The sequence below is a fragment of the Leucoraja erinacea genome, chromosome 39 (genome assembly GCF_028641065.1).
Source record: "Leucoraja erinacea ecotype New England chromosome 39, Leri_hhj_1, whole genome shotgun sequence".
Taxonomy (NCBI): domain Eukaryota; kingdom Metazoa; phylum Chordata; class Chondrichthyes; order Rajiformes; family Rajidae; genus Leucoraja; species Leucoraja erinaceus.
The window spans coordinates 8,084,312-8,110,767 of NC_073415.1; the positions used below are offsets into that span (position 1 = coordinate 8,084,312).

General features: G+C 44.8%; 1 protein-coding gene across 1 annotated transcript in view; it reads right to left on the reverse strand.

Moving 5' to 3' along the window:
• The window catches only part of LOC129714421 (voltage-dependent P/Q-type calcium channel subunit alpha-1A-like), a 261,546-nt gene that overhangs the window by 11,998 nt on the left and 223,092 nt on the right, over nt 1–26,456 (reverse strand). Inside the window, exons 40-45 of the mRNA XM_055664004.1 lie at nt 24,112–24,217; nt 22,187–22,294; nt 20,275–20,375; nt 15,632–15,741; nt 12,830–12,965; nt 5,094–5,207 (exon numbers count right to left, since the gene is read on the reverse strand). Coding sequence (XP_055519979.1) covers nt 5,094–5,207; nt 12,830–12,965; nt 15,632–15,741; nt 20,275–20,375; nt 22,187–22,294; nt 24,112–24,217 — 675 coding nt within the window. The remainder of the gene's footprint in view (nt 1–5,093; nt 5,208–12,829; nt 12,966–15,631; nt 15,742–20,274; nt 20,376–22,186; nt 22,295–24,111; nt 24,218–26,456) is intronic.

Sequence of the window (26,456 nt, forward strand, 5' to 3'; positions counted from 1 at the left end):
AATTAGATATACTTCAAAATGTACATTATTTTGTTAAAATAGCCCTCATGACTTACTAATGTTTTAATTGTGGCTGTCAGTCGGGGAGGATTATTTTGTTGAATCTTCTTTAACTCTTTGGTATTTTAAATACGTTCATTTTAAGATTAAAATATAAGTAATAAAAGACGAAAGGATTTGTTCTACAAAATTTGGATTCATTCAAAAAGCCGCACTTAATGGCACAGGAGTCCACATGAGGCCTTAAGGCTGGAGGTTCCCCATCCCTGGTCCAGACTAACGGGATTTCCTTATGATGGAAGAGTGATTCTTTCTGGGAAGGGTGGGAAAAGATGACGTTGTAGGATTTAGATCCATGGAATCATTGACGTCTACGGAAGAGAACAGAGAGGGGAGTTGGAGAGTTGAATGATTGAATGATTGAATGGTGTGAGACCACACCTGGAGTATTGCGTACAGTTTTGGTCTCTAAATCTGAGGAAGGACATTATTGCCATAGAGGGAGTACAGAGAAGGTTCACCAGACTGATTCCTGGGATGTCAGGACTGTCTTATGAAGAAAGACTGGATAGACTTGGTTTATACTCTCTAGAATTTAGAAGATTGAGAGGGGATCTTATAGAAACTTACAAAATTCTTAAGGGGTTGGACAGGCTAGATGCAGGAAGATTGTTCCCGATGTTAGGGAAGTCCAGGACAAGGGGTCACAGCTTAAGGATAAAGGGGAAATCCTTTAAAACCGAGATGAGAAGAACTTTTTTCACACAGAGAGTGGTGAATCTCTGGAACTCTCTGCCACAGAGGGTAGTTGAGGCCAGTTCATTGGCTATATTTAAGAGGGAGTTAGATGTGGCCCTTGTGGCTAAGGGGATCAGGGGGTATGGAGAGAAGGCAGGTACGGGATACTGAGTTGGATGATCAGCCACGATCATATTGAATGGCGGTGCAGGCTCGAAGGGCCGAATGGCCTACTCCTGCACCTAATTGCTATGTTTCTATGTTTCTATGAGAGAGCTGGGAGGGGAAATATTATTTGAGTTCAACACTTCCACATCTTGTAGAACAGGGGGAGGGCATCACGGTGCACCAGGCCAAACAGTTTGGTGTATTGTTCTCTACCAGAAAAAAACTTCTCAACTTTTCTCTTGCTGCTCTGCCTAACACATGACAGTCACCACACACCCCTCAGCCCTGTTAGACCCCGGATTGCCTAAGGTTAAGGTCTCCTACTTTGACGAAGGGCTTTGCTATTTAGTTGACCTTACACTATAATTTACCAACTGATACAGGCACTGTGCTGTTGAGCAATCAAGAAAGTCTGGGGCAGACACAAAATGCTGGAGTAACTCAGTAGGACAGGCAGCATCTCTGGAGTGAAGGAATGGGTGACGTTTCGGGTCGAGACCCTTTTTCATTGGTGTAATGACAATTCCAGTTCTGGGTTCAACGTTATTAATACAGGTTGGCTGCCAAAGTTTCCAAATATTTAATCTTGTTCTTTTGAATTAGCCAATTTGGAATTATGCCCTGCAAGAAATTCATTTGGACTGGCCCCTTATATTTATTGAATATACATAAGAATTAAAACTTAAGTAACACACCAGATGATTTCATGGTCTTTATAGAGAAGTGGATTGAGTAACTTAAGTAACACTTAAAACCCTCAAGTACTAATGAAGGAAAAATAATTTGCATCAGTCTTTCAGAATTAGACTAATTTCAAAATAATTTGCAATAGAATTCCACAACACTTAGCAATATATATTTTGGTTATGAATGCTTCCAAGTTTTAAATGAGGTAATTATTTTATAATATTTTCAAGCATGCTGCTAAAATACTAAACGTTAAGTCTGGTGTTTTCACCTGTGGCAATACATATATGTGATGGATAATGGATTGATGAGAACTTGCATTGATAAATTAGCATCCTTGGAAGCCCTGTTATTAAGATGTATTCTATGTCTGATTAAACACAAAACATTTCACAGAGCTGAAGGATCATCTGATGATAGGGCTTTCCCTGTCCCTCCCCACCTACTCCTTCCTGAAGGCCCCTCTGTTTGTTCTCCTCGGCCTAGACACGCTAGAGGCAGCAAACATGTTTCAGATGTTGGGGGAGTCCAGAACCAGGGGCCACAGTATAAGAATAAGGGGCAGGCCTTTTAGAACGGAGATGAGGAAACACTATTTCACCCAGAGAGTTGTGAATCTGTGGAATTCTCTGCCTCAGAAGACAGTGGAGGCCAATTCTCTGGATGCTTTCAAGAGAGAGTTAGATAGAGCTCTGAAAGATAACGGAGTCAGTGGATATGGGGAGAAGGCAGGAACGGGATACTGATTGTGGATCATCAACCATGATCACAGTGAGTGGCGGTGCTGGATCGATGGGGCGAATGGCCTACTCCTGCACCTATTGTCTATTGTCTCTGTCTTGGCTTGGCTAGCCTCTTGTGGCCTTGCACCTAAATCCCCCAAGACTTGTCCACTGGGTATGGTTGCGCTGGCTTCAATCAATACTTTGCTGACCTCGTTACTCAGGGTCAATACTTCAGCCGATCAGACAGCATCTCTGGGGAACATGAATAGGAGATGTTTTAGATCAGGACCAAGAAGGTTCCCAACCCAAAACAACGCCTATCCATGACTAAAGTCCAATGAAGGGCTCCAAGCTGAAAATTCACCTGCCCATCTTCTCCAGAGATGCTGCCTAACCAACTGAGTTACTCCTTCATTTGTAACCCAACATCTGCAGTTCCTTGTGTCTCCACCTCTCTGCTCAATCGCAATTGCCATTTAATTCTCAACAAACCTACACATAATTTGTAGGTAGACAAAAATGCTGGAGAAGCTCAGCGGGTGAGGCAGCATCTATGGAGCGAAGGAATGAGTGACGTTTCAGGTCGAGACTCTTCTTCAGACTGATGAGGGGATGGAGGGGGGGAAGAAGAAAGGAAGAGGTGGAGACAGTGGGCTGTGGGAGAGCTGGGAAGGGGAGGGGAAAGAGGGAGAAAGCAGGGACTACCTGAAATTAGAGAAGTCAATGTTCATACCGCTGGGGTGTAAACTACCCAGGCGAAATATGAGGTGCTGCTCCTCCAATTTCCGATGGAACTCACTCTGGCCATGGAGGAGGCCCAGGACAGAAAGGTCGGATTCGGAATGGGAGTGGGAGGGGGAGTTGAAGTGCTGAGCCACCGGGAGATCAGGTTGGTTATTGCAAACCGAGCGGAGGTGTTGGGCGAAGCGATCGCCAAGCCTACGCTTGGTCTCACCGATGTAGAGCAGCTGACACCTAGAGCAGCGGACACACATAATTTGTGATCCCCCCCCTTTAAACAAGTGGGAGCCATATTGTTGGAGACCAAGGTGCATACGATTTGCACGTGGAGTAGGGTCTAGGCAGAGTTTGGCAGGGCTGCCGTTTTAGTTGATTGAGGAATGATGACACAATCCCGCTGCTCTGTAGAATCCAGACGCAAATCGTACCATGTAAACAATTTGCTAAGGCCACACGAGTCCACTAAAAATGTGTACTTGGAATTCATGGAGCAATTTGCAAACCTATTATGATGATGCCGCTGCGGAAAACGGCACCACTGAGCCCAATCTCTCAGCTTTGGACTCCAAATCCTTGACCCAACATTGTAACCATCATTGCTACAAAAAACATTTACAGAAAATGTCGTGAAATGCAGTCACCAAACATGAAAAGATCACCATCATTTACATTCCGTTTAGCCCCAGGTTTAAATAATGACAAAATAACGCCGTGATTTGTTAGACCACTGTCTCATCACTGAGTCAGAAAATGATGGGTTCAAGATCAACTCCCCAGATTTGACTACAGTGCCACAGCTTCAGTTGCCCGAATACCCATAGGAATTTAGCTGCTGCTCTTCATATAAATCAGTGACATTGAATTTGTATTTGGCTTCATGAGTTCAGTCCCACTCGAAACAAAAGCATGAAACTTCAGAAGTGAAAAACAAACGGCTGGAGGAACTCCCACTAGGTGGCACAGCGGTAGAGTTGCTGCCTCACAGCGCCAGAGACCCGGGTTCGATCCTGACTACGGGTGCTGTCTGTACGGAGTTTGTACGTTCTCCCTGTGACCTGCGTGGGTTTATCCCTGGGAGCTCCAGTTTCTTCCTGCACTCAAAAAACTAACAGGTGTGTGGGTTAATTGGCTTGGTAAAATTGTAAATTGTCACTAGTGTGTGTAGGATAGTGTCAGGGTGCGGGGATCGCTGATTGGCGCGGACTTGGTGGGCCAAAGGGCCTGTTTCCACGCTGTATCTCAAAAAATTGGGTTGAGCAGCATCTTTGGAGACAATGGGATAGTCACCATTTTTTTTGGGGGGGGGGGGGGGAGGAGGGGGGGACAGTTGTGAGAGACCCGAAGCGGGATCTCAGCCTGAAACTTCAACCATCCCTTTCCCTCCACAAATGCTGCTTGACCTGCTGAGTTCTTCCAGCAATTAGTTTTTTGCTCCAGATTACAGCACCTACAGATCGACACAAAATACTGGAGTAACTCAGCGGGACGGGCAAGAAGGGATGGGTGACGTTTTGGGTCTAGAGATGCCACCCATCCCGATGAATTACTCCAGCATTTTGTATCCATCTTCGGTGTAAACCAGCATCTGCAGTTCCTTCCTACGCATTCCAGCACCTACAATCTCTTGTGTCTAAGAGGGATCCCTCTAAGAGGGAGTTAGATGTGGCCCTTGTGGCTAAAGGGATCAGGGGGTATGGAGAGAAGGCAGGTACAGGATACTGAGTTGGATGATCAGCCATGATCATATTGAATGGCGGTGCAGGCACGAAGGGCCGAATGGCCTACTCCTGCACCTATTTTCTATGTTTCCAGATTTCAGCAGTGGGCTGCAACTTGAGGCTTCTACTATAATGCTAGTCATTGGGGGCAAATTGTCTCCCATGTGTCCAATTTGTGTGTGGGCCTATTTGGAACCTATTGACTTTGACTATAATATTTCATGGGTGTACATTCGTTGGCACAGATGGCATTGAATGAGTTTGGGTTGATGGCACGCGGTGTGGGGCACAGCACAGTAAGTCTCATTGAGCTCACTTGATTCCCTGCTGCCAGTCGTGGCATGGAGGATGCTCGACTGTGGCCTTCCATCGGGAGGTAATGGTCGCTGTCCGAGTAGGCGTCCCTCCCCATTCCTTGCATCTCCACAGCCTGCAAGACAAAGCCAAATTTGGGGGGAGTATTAAAGAGAAAGGAAGCATCGGCCACAGCTGTACTCGAGTGAGCTAGCAGGCTCCTCGTACTATGCCGGTCCTGCGGTGAGCGCTAACACCCCGCCCAATATGTTCACGGAAACAAATGTCTAAGGAGAAGGGGGGGGGGGGGGGTGGCTTCCACCAGATAGTTAGCCTGCCCATTGATGGTTTCATTTGCTTTCAAGAGAGAGTTAGATAGGGCTCTTAAATATAGCGGAGTCAGGGGATGTGGGGAGAAGGTAGGAACGGGATACTGATTGGGGATGATCAGCCATGATCACATTGAATGGCGGTGCTGGCTCGAAGGGCCAAATGGCCTCCTCCTGCACCTATTGTCTATTTTCAACAATTATGGAACGATGGCACTTTTGACATGACTAGCATTGATTGTCATTCGTTCATGAGTTATGGGAGCAGTAGGCTGCTCAGCCCATTGAATCATGGCTATCCATTGTTAACAATGGATAGCCATTCAATCATGGCTATCCATTGCTGGGGCTTTCAAGCCTTTATCTGTGAAAACAGGTGACCTAAATCCATGTACCCCATCAAATTCAGAGGGCATCTAAACTGCCTCCCCCCCCATTTTCTTAATACTTTTGGATATAGAAATTCATTGATTCTTCTTGTTAAATTGACAGCATTTGTTAAATTCATGGAATGGGAATCTGGAAGCACCAGGATTTGCTTCATTGAGGTTGGTTAGTTTGCTGGAGGAAGGCTGAGCAGAGAGAATGGTTGAAATGGGCCTCTGTCGAGAAGGCTGTGTTGAGATGCTTTCTTGAAATATTGCAATTCCAGGGTGTTGATAACGTTGGCGTTATATTAATTTGATGTTCGTTTGTTTGTAAAACTGTCAATATAGACAGTCTATAATTGTGCTAATTTGTATGTTTATTTTTATTTTTTGAATAAAAGTATAATTAAAAAAAGGGTGAGGATAATTCCACAAGCTGGTATCTCTAGGGTTGCGTTTGGAATCTCCTATCTCCTATCTCCTACTCACCATCTTCCAGTCCCGCCTCAAGACCCATCTCTTCACCTCTGCCTATCCTTAGCCCCACGTGCCGTCTCTTTTCATCTATGCATTAATTGCCTCATACTGTGTATTTTGTATTGAATTCTGTATTTACTTTGTGTACTAGTCATGTCTCTACTATTTATTTCATTCCCCTTACATGTTTTTCCTCTACCTGCTAAATTTTTGTAAGGTGTCCTTGAGACTCTTGAAAGGCGCCCATAAATAAAATTTATTATTATTATTATTACTTTGTATTCTTTCCTTTGTTTTCTCTTTTCTTATTTTTTACCTCTCTTCCTCACTTTCTCTCTCTCTTCCCTTGTCTTTTTCACACACGACACATCACATGTTTTTCTATTCTCTATTATCTAGTCTCTCTTTTCTTTCTCTCTTTCATTTAAAAAAATAAATTAAAATGAAGCTGTACTTAAAATGTAACATGCCAATATATATTTGGCACCTGAAGAAAGGTGCCACATTATGGAACTTACTTCTAATAAATAAAATAAAAAAATAAAAAAATAAAAAGTTTGGAATCGAGATAGGGAAACATAGAAACATAGAAATTAGGTGCAGGAGTAGGCCATTCGGCCCTTCGAGCCTGCACCGCCATTCAATATGATCATGGCTGATCATCCAACTCAGTATCCCGTACCTGCCTTCTCTCCATACCCCCTGATCCCCTTAGCCACATCTAACTCCCTCTTAAATATAGCCGATGAACTGGCCTCAACTACCCTCTGTGGCAGAGAGTTCCAGAGATTCACCACTCTCTGTGTGAAAAAAGTTCTCCTCATCTCGGTTTTAAAGGATTTCCCCTTTATCCTTAAGCTGTGACCCCTTGTCCTGGACTTCCCTAACATCGGGAACAATCTTCCTGCATCTAGCCTGTCCAACCCCTTAAGAATTTTGTAAGTTTCTATAAGATCCCCTCTCAATGTGGGAAGTGTGAAAGAGAACTCTTTCTCTAAAGCAGTGATACTAAATGACTTTTAAATCAATGTTTTCAACATCTTGTGTCATCACAGTCACCATTGTATTTGTGTGTAGGAGCAGTTGAATAATGAGCTGTAGCATTTGCCCATCACTCTCACCACTAAGATCTTGTTATTTACAAGTGGGCTCAATATTTACAGTGGATGATAAACTTGTAACCCGTTGGCTGTGTAAATGGCCTGTTCCACTTTCACGACTTAATTCAAAACCTCTGCCGAGTTTAAAGGACCTAAAAAAAATCAAGATCATGGTAATCTACGAACTCCTATGACGTTCCACGACTATGTTCACGAACTCCTGCAAGTATGTCTACGAATTCCCACCACTATTTCGATGCCCTCCTTACGAGCAAAAAGTAGCAATTTCTTTCATCCCGACCATTTTTTTTACTCGTGGACATTTTTTATCGGGCTGGAAAAAATGTCCCGTCTTACCTGATGCCCCGATACCTACGGCTGGCATTATGAGCCGCTACGATACATCTACGGACTCCTATGGACTCGTTACGAACATTCTGCGAGTTTGAATCAAGGGGAAGGAAAACTCGGGAGAATTCGTGAATTACCTCGTGAAAGTGGGACAGGCCGTTAAGGCTGTTTGGTCTGGGAAGAGGAAATTTCACCAGCTTCTGCTCTCGGTGAATCTGAAGCAATTACAGGCGAGGCAAAACAAGGATCTTATAGAAACATATAATATTATAAATGGACTGGACAAGCTAGATGCAGGAAAAATGTTCCCAATGTTGGGCGAGTCCAGAACCAGGGGCCACACACAGTCTTAGAATAAAGGGGTAAGGTCATTTAAGACTGAGGTGAGAAAAAACTTTTTCACCCAGAGAGTTGTGAATTTGTGGAATTCCCTGCCACAGAGGGCAGTGGAGGCCAGGCCGCTGGATGGATTTAAGAGAGAGTTAGATAGAGCTCTAGGGGCTGGTGGAATCAAGGGATATGGGGAGAAGGCAGGCACGGGTTATTGATAGGGGATGATCAGCCATGATCACAATGAATGGTGGTGCTGGCTCGAAGGGCCGAATGGCCTCCTCCTGCACCTATTTTCTATGTTTCTATGTTTTAATTTGGAATTAAGCTCCCTCCCTTTATAAATCCACCTGAATTACAAGTCCCACCACCCACATGTCCACTAATTCTTCACTGGTGTTCATCTTAGCTCAATTGTATAGAAGATCCCACAGCGCTAGTATGGAGAATACCAAAGGGGCTTTCTGCATTGTCCTAGCCCAATGATTATACCTTTACGAAAACTGACCATCTGCATCTGTTCTTCCGTTCCCTGTCCTGAATTGCCACCATCACCTTCTGAACGGCAGCTAAGGATGGGTAATAAGTACTGGCTTCACCAGAGACACACACATCCCTGGAGAATGAATAGTTACGAAATGCCTGCCGCATTTCACACAAAACAAGTGACTGCGTTTCAAGAGCACTTCAGTGGGTGTCAAATTCTATAGTTGTTAAAATTGCTACAGAAATTCAGTCTTTACTTCTTACATACACCCTCCACCGAACATAATCTGCTGGAGGGATTCAGTGAGCCGACCAGCTGAGTTCTTCCAGCAGATTGTTTGATGCTCCAGATTCCAGCATCTGCAGTCTATTGTGATTCAAGGGAGCTGGAGGAGGCCGATTAGCCTTGGACCATTCATTTATGGGGGTCGAGGAGAGAGTGTTCACCTCGCGGCCCTGTTTCCACCAATCTTTCCACCGCCACACACAAGAAGTGACAAGGCTGGCACCATTGTGTGCAGATGCTGAGAAGTGAGTTCATCTCTGGCTGGCCAGCTTCTAATCTTGTGTGTGGGACTCGATCAGAAGAAGAGCTTGGATGATCTTGTAACTAGCTGTTGAGCTGGTTACAAGATCCTTTACGAAAGGATCGTAATGTGTGTGTATATATACAGTGGCTTGCAAATGTTTTCATACCCCTTGAACTTTTCCACATTTTGTCACGTTACAATCACAAACGTAAATGTATTTTATTGGGATTTTATATGATAGACCAACACAAAGTGGCGCATAATTGTGAAGTGGAAGGAAAATGATACATGGTTTTTTAATTTTTTTACAAATAAAAAACTGAAAAGTGTAGCATGCAAAAGTATTCAGCCCCCCTGAGTCAATACTTTGTAGAACCACATTTCGCTGCAATTACAGCTGCAAATATAGATATGACTATTGTCTATATATCTATATATATGCGCACACACTGAACGTTTTTTTCTTGTATATTGTTTACAGAGTACTGTGTTGACACATTCTGTTGTGCTGCTGCAAGTAAGAATTTCATTGTTCTATCAGGGATATATGACAATAAAACACTCTTGACTCTTGGATAACAGTGCAGGAACATATTCTGAATGTACAACTAACAACCTGCACGACACTTGCAGAAAGCAGCCATGCCTGGGTCATTTTAGTAATAAGGTGGCTGCAAGCAACAAAGTCGATGCCATTATTTTAAATAATGGCATTTACCATTATCACCCTGCCAGTGACTGTGGATTTCTTATGCATGTGGTGAATAATTCAGAAATGCCAGCATTTCTCTGAGTGATTCAGCATTCCTTGCAGGCTGTGCTGTTTGCAGCCATCTGCTCTGCAATATAACCATATAACAATTACAGCACGGAAACAGGCCATCTCGACCCTTCTAGTCCGTGCCGAACATGTATTCTCCCCTAGTCCCATATACCTGCGCTCAGACCATAACCCTCCATTCCTTTCTCGTCCATATAACTATCCAATTTATTTTTAAATGATAAAAACAAACCTGCCTCCACCACCTTCACTGGAAGCTCATTCCACACAGCCACCACTCTCTGAGTAAAGAAGTTCCCCCTCATGTTGCCCCTAAACTTCTGTCCCTTAATTCTCAAGTCATGTCCCTGGGAATCTCTGGGAATTTCCAAACTGGACCCACAATGAATTGACTAATATAAGAATAAGGAGTAAGCCATTTAGAACGGAGACGAGGAAACACTTTTTCTCACAGAGGGTGCTGAGTCTTGTGGAATTCTCTGCCTCAGAGGGCGGTGGAGGCAGGTTCTCTGGATGCTTTCAAGAGAGAGCTCGATAGGGCTCTTAAATATAGCGGAGTCAGGGGATATGGGGAGAAGGCAGGAACGGGGTACTGATTGGGGATGATCAGCCATTGAATGGGGTTGCTGGCTCGAAGGGCCGAATGGTCTACTCCTGCACCTATTGTCTATTGACAAGACCCACAGAGCTTACAACCCAGTGGTATGAATATTGATTTCTCAAACTTCAAGTAAACCTTGTATCCCCCTTCTCTCCTTCACTCCCCCACCCAAGTTGTATTGGCATCTTGTTGAGTCTCATTGTCAGTAACTCGTTTTCACCTAGTCCCTAGCTTACAATGGCCTGTTTCCTTTATCATCGCTAGTTTTTACCACATTTTTCATTCATTTGTTCTGTATCTCTCTACATCACCATCTATATCTCTCGTTTCCCTTTCCCCTGACTCTCAGTCTGAAGAAGGGTCTCGACCCGAAACGTCACCTGTGCCTTCTCTCCTCTGACCCGCTGAGTTACTCCAGCTTTTTGTGTCAATCTTCGGTAAAAATGTTACAACCGAGCTCAAACTGAAATCATAATCACATACTAAACCACACCCTGAAAGCCAAAGCATCAGATCCAAAAATCCAATTTGAAGCATGTGGATTTTAATTCCCTTCTGTACAAAACTCAAACAATTATTGTTGACAGCATTTCTGCAATCTACGCTGTACACATTACCTTGTGCTCTGAAAAATATTTTTAGATTAATGAAAAACATTGTGATTTTGCTATAAACATAGAAAATGTTGGGATACTCAGATTAAATGAAAGATCATGGAACTGAAATATGAAATCTTCTCTCTACACAGATGCTGCATGATCTGCCAGGTATTCCTAGCACATTATTTTTGTTTGTTTTTCAATTATTTGGATTTTTTGTTTGCTGTCTGTACAAATTCTTTAATTGGCTAGCCAGTCAGCTTATACTTATGATGACATAGGGAAGTCTACGGCAGTTAGCAGGGAATCATATTACTTAGCTTGATGGAGTCATATGGTCAGTCATACAGCTAATCCTAAAGCCATCTTGGGGGAAATCTAGATGTAGTTAGAGACATAGGAGTCACACAGGGTGGAAACAGGCCCTTCGACCCAATTTGCCCACACCGACCAACATGTCCCATCTCCACTAGTCCCACCTGCCTGCGTTTGGCCCATATCCCTCTAAACCTGTCCTATCCATGTACCTGTCCAAATGTTTCTTAAACATAGTGATAGCACCAGCAACATTGCAATAGTACCTGCAAGCTCCTTATTTCCTGTACTCCTGGGACTTATTTTCTCTCAAACATGCCCATCAACACCCCTTTGATCCCTAGTGCCAGTCATCTGCACTATAGGGCTTGATCCATCACAGCCCCTGAGCACAAGGGATTGTCTTCAATTTACACCAGATAACATGAGGAGTTGGGAATAGGAAAATCTCTATCAGTAGACTTCTGGTATAGTTGTGGGCAAGTCTTTTGTTTGAGCTCAGAGATGTTGTCCTGTTTCCTTGATCAGCCACTGTATGGCGGTGCTGGCTCGAAGGGCCAAATGCATCTATTGTCTATTCCTTATTACTGACTGCAAATTCTGAGCAACAGAGGCCAGTCTATTCAATGGCACTCTTTATGAGCTGGCCTCAAACTCGATTTCAATGTGGGTGGCCATTCTTTGCCGAACACAAAACAAATAGCCACCAGACACTAGAGCAGTGGTTCTTATCCTGGGGGTCAGGGCCCCATGGAGAGGGTTATGAAGGGGTCATAACATAGAAACATAGAAATTAGGTGCAGGAGTAGGCCATTCGGCCCTTCGAGCCTGCACCGCCATTCAATATGATCATGGGTGATCATCCAACTCAGTATCCCGTACCTGCCTTCTCTCCATACCCCCTGATCCCCTTAGCCACAAGGGCCACATCTAACTCCCTCTTAAATATAGCCAATGAACTGGCCTCAACTATCCTCTGCGGCAGAGAGTTCCAGAGATTCACCACTCTCTGTGTGAAAAAAGTTCTTCTCATCTCGGTTTTAAAGGATTTCCCCCTTATCCTTAAGCTGTGACCCCTTGTCCTGGACTTCCCCAACATCGGCAACAATCTTCCTGCAACTAGCCTGTCCAACCCCTTAAGAATTTTGTAAGTTTCTATAAGATCCCCTCTCAATCTCCTAAATTCTAGAGAGTATAAACCAAGTCTATCCAGTCTTTCTTCATAAGACAGTCCTGACATCCCAGGAATCAGTCTGGTGAACCGTCTCTGCACTCCCTCTATGGCAATAATGTCCTTCCTCAGATTTGGAGACCAAAACTATAAATAACATATCTATTTGTTGAGTCCACTTTTAGGAATCTAACAAAGGTACATACGGATGTGCGTATGTATGCCAAAAAGGTTAAGAACCACTGCACTAGAGTGTGCTTATTAACCGCTGTGATATTAAGTAATACAACAGTGAGGTAGGTATGTTTTGTAGCCTGTACCTGAGAGTTTGGCCGAATGTCTTCTATATCCTCTGATCGACCTCTTTCAGGACTCCACGCCCCTGTCTGCTGAAACATTTTTTGAGCTCGATCGGTCACCCAAGATTGACTCTCCTTCATAACCCCATCTTGTGGTCTTTGGGCAGAGGAAGAACACACTTAGTAAACATATTATTTCATACAGCGATGAAACTAGTCAATAGTTGGCAGAACATCTCAGTACCAGAACATCACCTTGCCTGCAAAGTATTAACCCTGAATATAGACACAGAATGCTGGAGTAACTCAGCGGGACAGGTAGCATCTCTGGACAGAAGGAATAAGTGACGTTTCGAGTCGAGACCCTTCTTCAGACTGATTAGGGATAAGAGAGATTGTTTTCCTTATCCAGAACCAATCTGAAGAAGGATCTCGACCCAAAACGTCACCCATTCCTTCTGTCCAGAGATGCTAATTGTCCCGCTGAGTTACTCCAGCTTTTTTGTGTCTATCTTCAATTAAATGTATCGGAGTGTGAAAACGCACACCTCCAGATTCAGGGACAGTTTCTTTCCAACTGTTGTCAGGCAACTGAACCATCCTACCACAACCAGAGAGCAGTCCTGAACTACTGTCTACCTCATTGGTGACCCTCAGACTATCTTCGATTGGACTTTACAGGCTTTACTTGCACTAAATGTTATTAAAGCAAAAAATCACGCTGTTTCGGAGAAATAAACTGGTGAGTAGGTGGAATTAATTCCTATAGGGTGTGGGACGGAGGGCTAGACGGGTGAATTGTAGAACATATTCAAAGACTAGCGTGGTGAAAGGGTGAAAAGAATAATAATAATAAGTTTTATTTCGGACTCAAGGTCCAGACAAAGGGCAGCATTACATTAAAATGCATTGCATATTAAAAATTATCCTAAAGTACATATAAAACCTTAATATATCACTGATAAAAGCATCATAAATTATATATTAAAAAAAAGACAATACATGAATTAAAATCCAGAATCAAAGAATGATCAATGTCCTACAATGAGACAGTGATATCAGTGTCTCCACAACTGGAATTTGACAGGGCCACAAGAATGATGAATAGTAGGCTATATTGATAGGGTGCAATGTAAGGAAGAAGCTCATGTCAATCGTAATTGAGTGGAATTGTTATCTGAATATCTGACTCTACTGATACTGAATAACTATTCCGACTAACTCCGCTAGAACATTGAGAAATGTGGATTAAACAAAGTCCAACATCAGCAACATGTGTAATTCGATTCTTAAATAGGAATCAAATGATATTCAGTCCTAACTTGAAATGGGTGTGTGACCCAACTGAGGACAAATCCCAATCTTAACTCGGGAATTTATCCCAAATCGGGATCAAAACCGAGTACAGATCCTGGTACAAATATGTACCTGTGCCTAAACCCAAACTTGGAAGGGATGCAAATCTAATTCCAATTGGGGTTTCAGTATCCCAGTAAAACTCAATCTAAAATGCTAATATCAAATTGGAGGACAATAACACATAATGTTCCCAACTATCAGAGCTGGACTCAATTTAAGAGCTTAGACGTCTGAGAATGATCTCAGTGGAGACTGGAGTTAGGAGTAAATTTCCTTCTACCATCTAGCCTGTAAATCCTGCAGAACGTTAGATAAATTGATATATCAATCACATTAGTGCAAATTGGCACAGTCTCTGGACTCTAGAGTACAAATCCAATGGGTTGAGGCAAATGAAAGCAAAACTAAAGAAATAAGTTAAAGCCATAAACTTTAAAAGTACATATAATTTATACACTTCACTGCCATTTCACAAGCGATTCTTCTGCATAACTATTTCTATGGGGATTTACTGAGGCTTTATATACTAACCTAATGATCTACTCTCAATTTTGCAGCATTAAATCCCTTTAGCCTGTTAAATCCAAGGACTCATTTACTTTATGAAAGAACTCATAGAGTCATGGAGTGGGAAACAGGGCCTTCTGCCCAACAAGAGCTAGATAGGGCTCTTAAAGATAGCGGAGTCAGGGGATATGGGGCAAAGGCAGGAAATGGGTACTGATTGGGGATGATCAGCCATGATCACATTGAATGGCGGCACTGGCTCGAAGGGCCGAATGGCCTACTCCTACACCTAATGTCTATTTACAATTGCCCACACCGGCCAACATGTCCCAGTTACACTGGTCCCATTTGGTCCATATTCCTCCAAACCCATCCTATCGATGTACCTGTCTAACTGTTTCTTAAACGTTGGGATAGTCCCAGCCTCAACTACCTCCTCTGGCAGTTCGTTCCATACACCCACCTGAGTGAAAAAGTTACCACTCAGATTCCTATTACATCTTTTCCCCTTCACCTTAAACCTATGTCCTCTGGACTTGATTCCCCTACTTTGAGCAAGCGCTGTCTGCGGAGGGCGCTCAGCATCGCCAAGGACTGCTCTCACCCCAACCATGGACTGTTTACCCTCCTACCATCCGGGAGGCGCTACAGGTCTCTCCGTTGCCGAACCAGCAGGTCGAGGAACAGCTTCTTTCCGGCGGCTGTCACTCTACTCAACAACGTACCTCGGTGACTGCCAATCACCACCCCCCCCCCCGGACACTTATTATTATTTATCTCAAATCGTTTGCTATGTCGCTCTTCCAGGGAGATGCTAAATGGCATTTCGTTGTCTCTGTACTGTACACTGACGATGACAATTAAAATTGAATCTGAATCTGAATCTGAAGAGACTCTACCCGATGCATTCCTCTGGTGATTTGACACACACATCAACTGATCGGCGTCGGTACTTACAGGGTGTCCCCAGACACGAGCGGCTGCTCCGGCAAGGCACTCTGCCCCGGCTCCATCTCCTGGGTAGGTGATGCTGGTTCCATGCGCTGAAATAGTAATGGCGTTCGGTTCTGTGTGAGATACAACATGGCCTAGTGCTGGCATCAGACAGACTTATGGGAATGAAGAAATCAGATTCAGAATGTGATGCTGAAGAAGATTCATTTACTTCCCCGGCCACTCCAGATGTTGGGAAGCAGGAGGTCATTTAACACTGTAGTTCCATGAGAATAAACATGTGTGGGTTGTACCCCGGTAATACTACTCATTATATCAATATTATAGCATAATGACAAACCTAATCCCAATTGGAGATTCAGTATCCCAATAAAACTCAATCAAAAATGCCAATAACAAATTGGAGGACGAACAAATATTATTCAGAGCTGGACTCAATTAGTAGATCAGACGTCTGAGAATGATCTCAGTAGAGAGAACTGTCACAGACTGGATGAGTGAACGTTAGGAATTAATATTTTCGGTCCCAATATTTTCAAAATGCTTCGGGAAAGATTATTCTGTACGTTTGCATTTTTAAATCTGAAATATTTCGTCATTTTTGGGGAGTTTAAACTGAGGTAGTGGGATACCTGAGGTAGATAAAAATGCTGGAGAAACTCAGTGGGTGAGGCAGCATCTGTGGAGTGAAGGAATAGGTGGCGTTTTGGGTCGAGACCCTTCTTCAGAGTGTGTGTGTGTGTGTGTGTGTGGGGTGGGGTGGGGTGGCTGGGGAGAGGGATAATGGGATCAGCCAGCCTTTAGTCTAAGGCTGGAGACTTCTCTTCCCACAGAGAGGGAGGATTAGAAAATCAGCTGCTCTTCCAAACCTCAACTAAGGTGCCCTCAAACTTCAGAAGATCTCAACTGCCAGAGAGAGAGGAGAGAGGAGAGAAGAGAGAGGGAGAGGGCAGGAAGTTGTAAGGAAAAATATACCAAATAACTTGTCGCCTTAAAAATATTGACCATGATATGTTCTTTAAAATAGCCACCCAAAGAACATTGTGGCATAAAAGGTTACGTCATTTCTGACTGACTGCCCAGGGGCGTGAGTTCAATTCCAACTTAATATCAATTCAATAGATCTTCCATAAACGTGGAATGCCAGCAATAGCAGATTGCTGTAAAGTCCCATCTAGTTCAGTTCCCCCACTAACCACTTGGCAGGGGCATCTACAACCTGATCTGCCCTGGTCTAATTGTGACTCCAGCACCCAAACTATCTGGTTGAGGATAATTTAAGGATGGGCAATAAATGCTGGCCTTGCCACAGGTACCTGGAGCCCACGATTACATTGGGGCAAGGTTATCATTGCCAATAGGGTTCAAACTGGATGTTTAACAATGACTGACTTTCAATTAATCGCCCTGATGTTTTGCCATGGGGATGGCCATAGCATGCTTGGCCATCCCCATCCTAAACATTTTTCACACAGAGAGCGGTGAATCTCTGGAATTCTCTGCCACAGAAGGTAGTTGAGGCCACAGATCATTGGCTATATTTAAGAGGGAGTTAGATGTGGCCCTTGTGGCTAAAGGGATCAGGGGGTGTGGAGAGAAAGCAGGTGCAGGATACTGAGTTGGATGATCAGCCCTGGTCATATTGAATGGCAGTGCAAGCTCGAAGGGCCGAATGGCCTACTCCTGCACCTATTTTCTATGTTTCTATTCCCATTCGCATTTGCAGTGACTAGTATCCATGCTGCCAGGGAGATACCTATCCCACAGCCACGTAATAGCATGCCTCAGAGGTGAATTCAGAGCCGCATTGGTAGTGGACAACTAGCTGGGCACTCACCCAATGACTTCAGGATTTAGGATAAATCAAGTAGAAATGGGATACAATTGGATTCCTGGAATCCCAACGCCTGTATAAATTGATTGGAAGAGGCCTGCCAGTGATATAATATATATTAAAAAAAAAATCTTAAATCTGTCTTCCCAGGATTTTACAACCTGCTCATAGGTCCAATGTTGAATGACCCCCTTAGTAAATGAATGTCATCTGAACCCGAAGCATTCATTAAAAAAAAATCATGCGGGCAATGAGCATCTTTCCAGTGCTTGAAGGCAAGAGGCAGCAATGAAGTCCGGGGTAAACCGTTCCCCATCATTATCGGAACTTTCTTCAAGATGCGATGCCGCCATCCTTTATTGACCACGTACATCGGGAGAAGCAAAACATCCCCCTTGACACCAATGTGGAAGACCATCACTTCTGCTCCAAAGTCCCCCTAACCAATGAGCCAAAGTGAATGCAGGTGCAGCCAGAAGCAACAAAACAAAATAAAAAAACCAGCGGCAACACAGGGGCAAGTTCGATCAGTTAATCTACAATCACCATTCCAGATTGTAACAACACTTCCATTGGTAGGAAATTGGACGGCCAGCGGAAAAAAACTTTTGATAGTTCACAGTGTTTTGCTTTGCCATCTCAGGTCACTTATCATGAGTGCCTTGTAAAAATCCATAGCAGCACAGACCATCGCACAGCCCCTACACATTGGGCTACATCTACAACTGGGAGAGACTGAGCCCTCTTGATTCATTTGCTCCGAGCCTGAGACTGAGCCCCCCCTCTTCCCCAGTTTTCTCTGCTGTTTTCCTCAAGGCACTGACTTACACCATGCGGTTCACTGGAGCGTACCATGTGTGATCTAGTTTTACCTTCGTCCCAACGGGCGACCATAATTTTAAAGCACTTAAATGATTTTAAATCTCTTTGGGGTGTCCAGAAAAGGGTGTGAAAGATGCTTAAAATAGATGAAACCTCCTTTAGCAAAATATGGGAGAATGGCTGATTTTAGATGATCAGCCATGAAGTTTAGAAGGATGAAGGGGAATCTTATAGAAACATATAAAATTATAAAAGGACTGGACAAGCTAGATGCAGGAAAAATGTTCCCAATGTTGGGCGAGTCCAGAGCCAGGGGCCACGGTCTTAGAATAAACGGGAGGCCATTTAAGACTGAGGTGCGAAAAAAACTTTTTCACCCAGAGAGTTGTGAGTTTGTGGAATTCCCTGCCACAGAGGGCAGTGGAGGCCAAGTCACTGGATGGATTTAAGAGAGAGTTAGATAGAGCTCTAGGGGCTAGTGGAGTCAAGGGATATGGGGAGAAGGCAGGCACGGGTTATTGATAGGGGACGATCAGCCATGATCACAATGAATGGCGGTGCTGGCTCGAAGGGCCGAATGACCTCCTCCTGCACCTTATTTTCTATGTTTCTATCATATTGAATGGCGGTGCTGGCTCGAAGGGCCGAATGGCCTCCTCCTACACCTATTTTTCCATGTTTCTATATATGGCCATTTGCTTCAATGTTTTTTATATATAAATAACACTATGTTGTGGACAGCTTGGTTGTAACACTGAGTACTGATGGATGGTTTTACCAATGTGAACTGATTGAAGGCTGAGAGCAGTAACTGGCCCAGTCTCATACACGTGTCCAGTGTGAGAACTCAGCACGTTCACGATAGGAGGGAACATGATATGGAAGACATTAACCACAGCAAACAAGCTGGTGGGAAATAGATGGAAACCCCAATATATCACCTGGGAAAATTCAACGGTTGTTTCAACATTGGACATTCAGAAACTCAACAACACTCAAGGATCTTGGTCTATGGTATATAGACACAATTAACTTTTATCTCCTGTTCTGTATTATGTTTACATATTCTGTTGTGCTGCAGCAAGCAAGAATTTCATTGTCCTATCTGGGACCCATGACAATAAACTTTCTTGACTCATGACCCTTGACACCAGTTGCTTGACTGACATCCCAACTATCACCTGGTTTCCTCCACCAACACAACGTCATGAGACAAAAATCAGTAAAGTACAAACATTAGTTAAATGTGTTTAACTCCCGCCTAAGGAGGTGAAGAAGTGTTCAGATTGTTTAATCTTCAATGGCATCTAACTATGGATCCTCAGAAGCAATAAATCTTCAGGTTTTGCCTTGGCTGGCTGTGTTAACCGTGGCATACAGTGGCGGCTGTATAGTGTATTCCACTGGTGCCCATGGATCTGATGGTCAGCAGGAGAGGATAATGCACAATGCTACCGTATTGTGATTTCTTTGCACTGTTTGAAATTAATTGTCTGCCTGCCTTTCAAAGCTTTGAGTCTTCTCCCATTGCATCTCAAGGTGTTGATACCAACTGGTGCTGTGCAGTGCAATGCAGTTCAGCACTTGGGGTGACCCTGTTTCCAAACCTCCGTGCCACTGGAGGGATCAAACACCACAAAACCTGCCAGTGCCACCAAATAGAGAGAAGCATGACGAGAAACCGGATCGGGGGCTCGACTAATGCGAGCCAGGGTTTGGATACCCCAGATCAGATGCAACAAAATAACCAGGTTGTAAGCTCAATATTGCCAAAGGAAAGTTCCATTCTCTGCCACTGTGACATCTAATGTGAGGACCAAATGGATGGGAGCGTGCAAGAAGCAAGCATCACAAAGCAAAACTGTAAGCTGATTAAGCAAAGCTTTGTTCTTTCTCTGGCTGAGTCTCTGCTTTGCATTCCACTCTTTCGTTTTGGGATGCTGTCTGATAAGGTTTGTGATTGAATGGATACTCTCCACTACACTAGTACCTGCTCCTCGTGGAGTAACTGGAGCTTTTTGGCTTTGCTCTGTCGGTAGTACTCCATGATCATCATGGCTGCGTAGATCTTCCCTACAGTCAGATCTGTCGCTGCAGTAAAGAGGAAGGGGGGGGGGGGGGGGGGGGGGGGGGGGGGGGGGGGGGGGGGGGGGGTGGGGGGGGGGGAGGGGGAGGAGAAGGGGGAGAAGGCGAGAAGATAAATTAGGTAACAAGAAAACATACAGTGCGGAAACAGGCCCTTCGGCCCACCGAGGCCATGCCGACCAGCGATCCCTGCACACTAACACTAGTCCAACCCACACTAGGGACGATTTACAATTTACAATTACACCAAGCCAATGAACCTACAAACCTGAGATAGATAGACACAAAATGCTGGGGTAACTCAGCGGGACAGGCGTCATCTCTGGAGAGAAGGAATGGGTGACGTTTCGGGCTGAGACCCTTCCTCTTCTGAAGATAAGTATGTTCACTCTACCGCCGCCGAAACTCTTCCTGAAAATAAAGTCTTCAAACTTGTCCCCAACTGGCTTTTGAATGCTCTCATTAAATCTACCGCCTTCCACACGGTGGGTTTCAGATGTGAGCCGACCTCTGGGTGTAAACCAAAATCCTCTCATGTTTCCCTCTAGAGTCATAGAGTGGAAACAGGCCCTCCTGCCCAACTTGCCCAAACCGGCCAACACGTCCCAGCTACAATAGACCTACCCACTGGCCCATATCCCTCCAAACCTCTCCTACCCATGTACACTCTTGTAAGCCAAGTAGCTTTCTTGCAAATTATTTTAAACCTATAGCTCTGGTTACAGCAGACTCGGTGCAGTGTAGGAATCAAAGTAGGAATGAAGAATATCCCGATTAGCTACTCTAATCCTCCCTTTTCACCTCCCAACTTCTGTTGCTATCTCCACCCATCCTTTCCCCATCTGTTATCTGCCACTCATAAAGGCATAGGAGTAGTAGTAGGCCGTTTGGCCCATCAAGTCTACTCCATGGCTGATCTATCTCTCCCTCCTAACCCCATTCCCTTATAAGGAGAATCCACACAGTATTCACCTATCACTTGCCATCCTTTGCCCCAACCACCCTCACCTTCAGACTGAATATTTCCCCCCGACTCTTTCAGTCTAGATGAAGGAACTTAACCAGAAACGTCATCTGTTCATTTCCCTCCACATAAACTGCTTGGCCCGCTGAGATTTCCAGCTGCTCGCCTATATGTTGCGAGAGATTCCAGCATCTAGTGTCTTGTGTCAACAAAGTAAACACAAACTACATGGCTCGGGGTCATGTATGTCTTTCTCATAGAGTCATACAGCGTGGAAACAGGCCCTTCGGCCCAACTTGCCCACACCGACCAACATGCCCCATCTGCACTAGTCCCACCCGCCTGAGTTTGGCCCATATCCCTCTGACCTGTCCTATCCATGTACCTGTCTAACCTCTTTAAATGTTGCGATATTACCAGCCTCAACTATCTCCTCTGGCAGCTTGTTCCATATACCCACCAACTTATGTGTGAAAAAGTTACCCCTCAGGTTCCTAATAAATCTCCTATCCCCCTCCTCCCCTCACCTTAAACCTATGTCCTCTGGTTCTCGATTCCCCTACTCTGGGTAAAAGATTCTGTCCATTTACCCAATCTATTCCTCTCATGATCGCATACGCCTCTATAAGATCACCCCTCATCCTCCCGCTCTTCAAGGAATAGAGACCAAGCCTGCTAAACCTCTCCCTATAGTTCAGGGCCGTCGAGTCCTGGCAACATCCTCGTAAATCTTCTCTGCACCCTTTCCAGCTTGGGCCCCTCTCCAGGGAAGTTTCAACGTGTTAATATTTGGTTGAAACATCAGGGGATGACAAGGAGAAAGATACGATAAATAGAAAAATGCTCGACTTACATTTATGAGGTGTGACCAACAGATCAATTGTCTTTTGGGAAAGGTTGGGCCAAATGGACATCATCTCTTTCCTTAACTCACGGTCCATTTGGTGTTTGTCAGCGCCTCCTAGTAAAGAGATAGGCAGCATCGAGTTGATAAGTGCGTTTAATGCAGGTTAAGCCATCAGGGCTGCAAGAAATGTCTCTATGGACAACCACTGAGATTTCCTCTGCCACCATATTAAAATCTCATGTATCTATACATCTATACAGTGTATCTGTACACTGTGGACGGCTCAATTGTAATCAGGTATTGTCTTTCCGCTGGTAGACAAAAATGCTGGAGAAAGTCAGCGGGTGAGGCAGCATCTATGGAGCGAAGGAAGTAGGCAACGGAATAGGAAATAGGGGAGGTGAAAGCAGGGACTACCTGAAATGAGAGAAGTCAATGTTCATACCGCTGGGGTGCAAACTGCCCAAGCGAAATATGAGGTGCTGCTCCTCCAATTTACGGTGGGACTCACTCTGGCCATGGAGGAGGCCCAGGACAGAAAGGTCGGATTTGGAATGGGAGGGGGAGTTGAAGTGCTGAGCCACCGGGAGATCAGGTTGGTTATCGCGGACCGAGCGGAGGTGTTGGGCGAAGCAATCGCCAAGCCTACATTTGGTTTCACCGATGTAGAGCAGCTGACACCTAGAGCAGCGGATGCAATAGATGAGGTTGGAGGAGGTGCAGGTATTGTCTTTCCGCTGACTGCTTAGCACGCAGCAAAAGCTTTTCACTGTACCTCGGTACACGTGACAATAAACTGAAACTGCTAATCTTCAAGTGAGGTACTATCAGTCATTACTGTACATTCTAGTGATTTAGATCCGGTTTAAACTGAGAGAGACCATGTAGATGGGTATTATTCCTGGCCATATATAAAATGGATCTATGCGTTTTAAAAATCTTTATCTAATGAGGAGAAAGAAGATCCTGATTAAGAGAAAGAATTGCCGCTGTTTCAGGTGCCTAGGATTAGGGGGTAGAATCTTAACTATTCGAGCCAGGGTTTCAAATGGGTGATGGTCTGGGCTGCGTCTACAATTCTCTGTAATTTCTTGCTTAGTTTAATTTAGAGATACTGCGCGGAAACAGGCCACCGGGTCCGCGCCGACCAGCGATCCCCGCACATTAACACCATCCTACACCCATTAGGAACAATTTTGACATTTACCAAACCAAATAACCTATAAACCTTGTACGTCTTTGGAGTGTGGGAGGAAACCGAAGATCTCGGGGGGGGGCCGAAACCCACACAGATCCCGGGGAGAACGTACAAACTCCGTACAGACAGCAGCACCTGTAGTCGGGATGGAACACGGGTGTCCGGCGCTGCATTCGCAACTCTACCGCTGCGCCACCGTGACCGCTGTCCTGGATGGAGCTGTTCCCAAACCGTGCTATGATGCATCCCGATAAAACACTTCCCACGGCACATCTGAAGAGGTCCGTGAGAGTTGTGGGGGACATGCTGAATTTCCTAATCCTTCTAAACGGCTTGTCCCACTTTCACGAGGTAATTCACAAATTCTCCCGAGTTTTCCCTTTGATTCAAACTCGCAGAATGTCCGTAATGAGTCTGTAGGAGTCCGTAGATATATCGTAGCGGCTCGTTATGCCAGCCTTAGGTACTCGAGGCATCAGGTAAGTCGGGACATTTTTTCCAGCCCGATAAAAAATGTTCATGAGTAACAAAATGATCGGGATGAAAGAACGTTTTACTCGTAAGGAGGGCATCGAAATAGTCGTGGGAATTCGTAGACATATTCGTAGGAGTTTGTAGATTACCATGATCTAGATTTTTTTAAAACTCGGCATGAAAGTGATGAAAGTGGGACAGGCCCTTTAGGAAGTAGAGGCGTTGGTGTGCTGTCTATATCGCAGCGATGATGTCTCACCTTTAGCGATTTTGATGTCCAAGGCGGTTCTGATCAAAGCCATGAGAGTGGAGTTGAAATGTACGCTGTTGTCCTCGGCAACTGGCAAGTCCATTCGCAAGAGCCTCTGTGGAGAAGCAACCACACAACAGACCTAGCCCACAGCACCATCAGCCGTCCGGTGCACAGCGGACACCATCCAGGTTCCTTTCAAATATCGCCTCAAACAATTCATTCAAATTTTTTTAAATACAAAACTCAAGCACTTTGGACAAAATTGCAATCGAACACGAGGCACGCACGCACGTACACACATACACAAACGCACACAGAATCCGCGGGACATAACACAGTGCAGTGGGCATTCTCAGGTTCACTTGAGGTACTGACATCCAGTTACCAAACACAGAGGGGTGCAGGCACATGCAGCATGCACACAGGGATCCCCACAGAACAAGCAAGGCAGTTACACCGGACACACAAGCAATCTAAGGATAAGACGCCGGATTCCATTCGCAGCTATGCTAATGCTTAAAATCTGCTCCTCCAGTGCAATGGAGCATCATTCAGAGATCATTAACAGCGGCATCCAGTAAACCCCCCAGTTAATTAGGGGTGGTGCATTGTATTGGCTGCAATCAGAACAATGGGATGGTTTCAAAGATACATTTTCTTTCAGAGGAGTTTAAAGGCAGTAATGGAGAGAGGGAAAGGGGAGAGCGAGAACGAGATAGCGGGAAGAGAATGGAAAGAGGCGAGGAGCCATGAGTCAGGTGCAAGAAGTGACAGAAATTCACTGGTGCTGAGTGGGGAATGGTGGGGACCATTTCGGGAACACTTCATTTTGTTTTAGGGATGCAGTGTGGAAACAGGCCTTCAGCCCAGGTCGACCATCGGTCAACCGTAAACAAGTTCCGCATTTTGCATCCTACACACGTTACAAAAGCCAATTCCCTTACATATCTGCATGTCTTTGGAATGTGGCAGGAAACACGTGCCACCTGGATAAAACCCACACTATCACAAGGCTTGTACTGTGCAAGTGCCCTGAAGAAGGGTCTCGACCCGAAACGGTGCATATTTCCTTCGCTCCATAGATGCTGCCCACCCGCTGAGTTTCTCCAGCATTTGTACTGTACAAACTTTGCACCCGTGGTCAGGATGGAACCCGGGTCTCTGGCGCTGTGAGGCAGCAACTCTACCGCTGCGCCACTGTGCCATCCACTGATCCTGACTTGTTCTAAAAGATCTTTCTTCAGGATCTATCTTAAGGACCCATCTACCCACCAACCCTGTCTACCTGCTTCCCCTCCACCCATCAACCCACCCTTAGATCTACATTTCACTCCCCACCTTCCTTTCTCACTACATTCCACCCTTTGCACTCCCACTTATCGCTTGGTTACTATCTCCATCCTTCCCTCCACTACATGGACAATTTTGAACACTTCCATAACTTTCTTGGCACTCCTTACATGGTGACTCTTGCATGCAACCAGTCTCCTTTAGTTTAGTTTGGAGCTATAACGCGGAAACAGGCCCATTGGCCCACCAAGTCCGCACCGACCAGCGATCTCCTGCACACTAACACTACTCTACACACACTAGGGACAATTTTACACTTACACCAAGCCAATTAACCTGCAAACCTGTACGTCTTTGGAGTGTAGGAGGTAACCAAAGATCTCGGAGAAATCCCACGCAGATCACGGGGATAAGGTACAAACTCAATATAGTACCTATCAATCAGTTGGTTAAGAAAGAACTGCAGATGCTGGTAAAATCGAAGGTAGACAAAAATGCTGGAGAAACTCAGCGGGTGAGGCAGCATCTATGGAGCGAAGGAAATATGTGACGTTTTGGGTCGAGACCCTTCTTCAGACCCGCAACGTCACCTATTCCTTGGCTCTATAGATGCTGCCTCACCTGCTGAGTTTCTCCTGTATTTTTGTCTCCTATCAATCAATCAGTCTTGTTATCTTGCAGTCTTCCTCTTAGAATTTGCAGATGTACTGAATTAGGCAGTACATTACATTCTGCCTGCATTCAGAAGATGCTCACACCCAAGATAAAGTGATCATCAGCTGTGAACAAATGCTGAGGTGTTTACTCGGACAGGGAGGTAGGGTTAACATGAATATCACTAACATCAGACTTAAGTTATCCAACAAATCCACCTGTGTGTTACCACAGTAGCTCAGAAATGCCTTGCAATAGTGTCAATAGGTCTAACAAACCATTCTTCCCACCAGCACAGAAACCTCCTGGCACTCCTTGTAGCCTGGAAGGACATGAAATGTCAAAGAGGGTGAAGGTCAGGAAAATAGAGCCCATGGATAGAGTGGGGTAAACATACAGAGGAATAG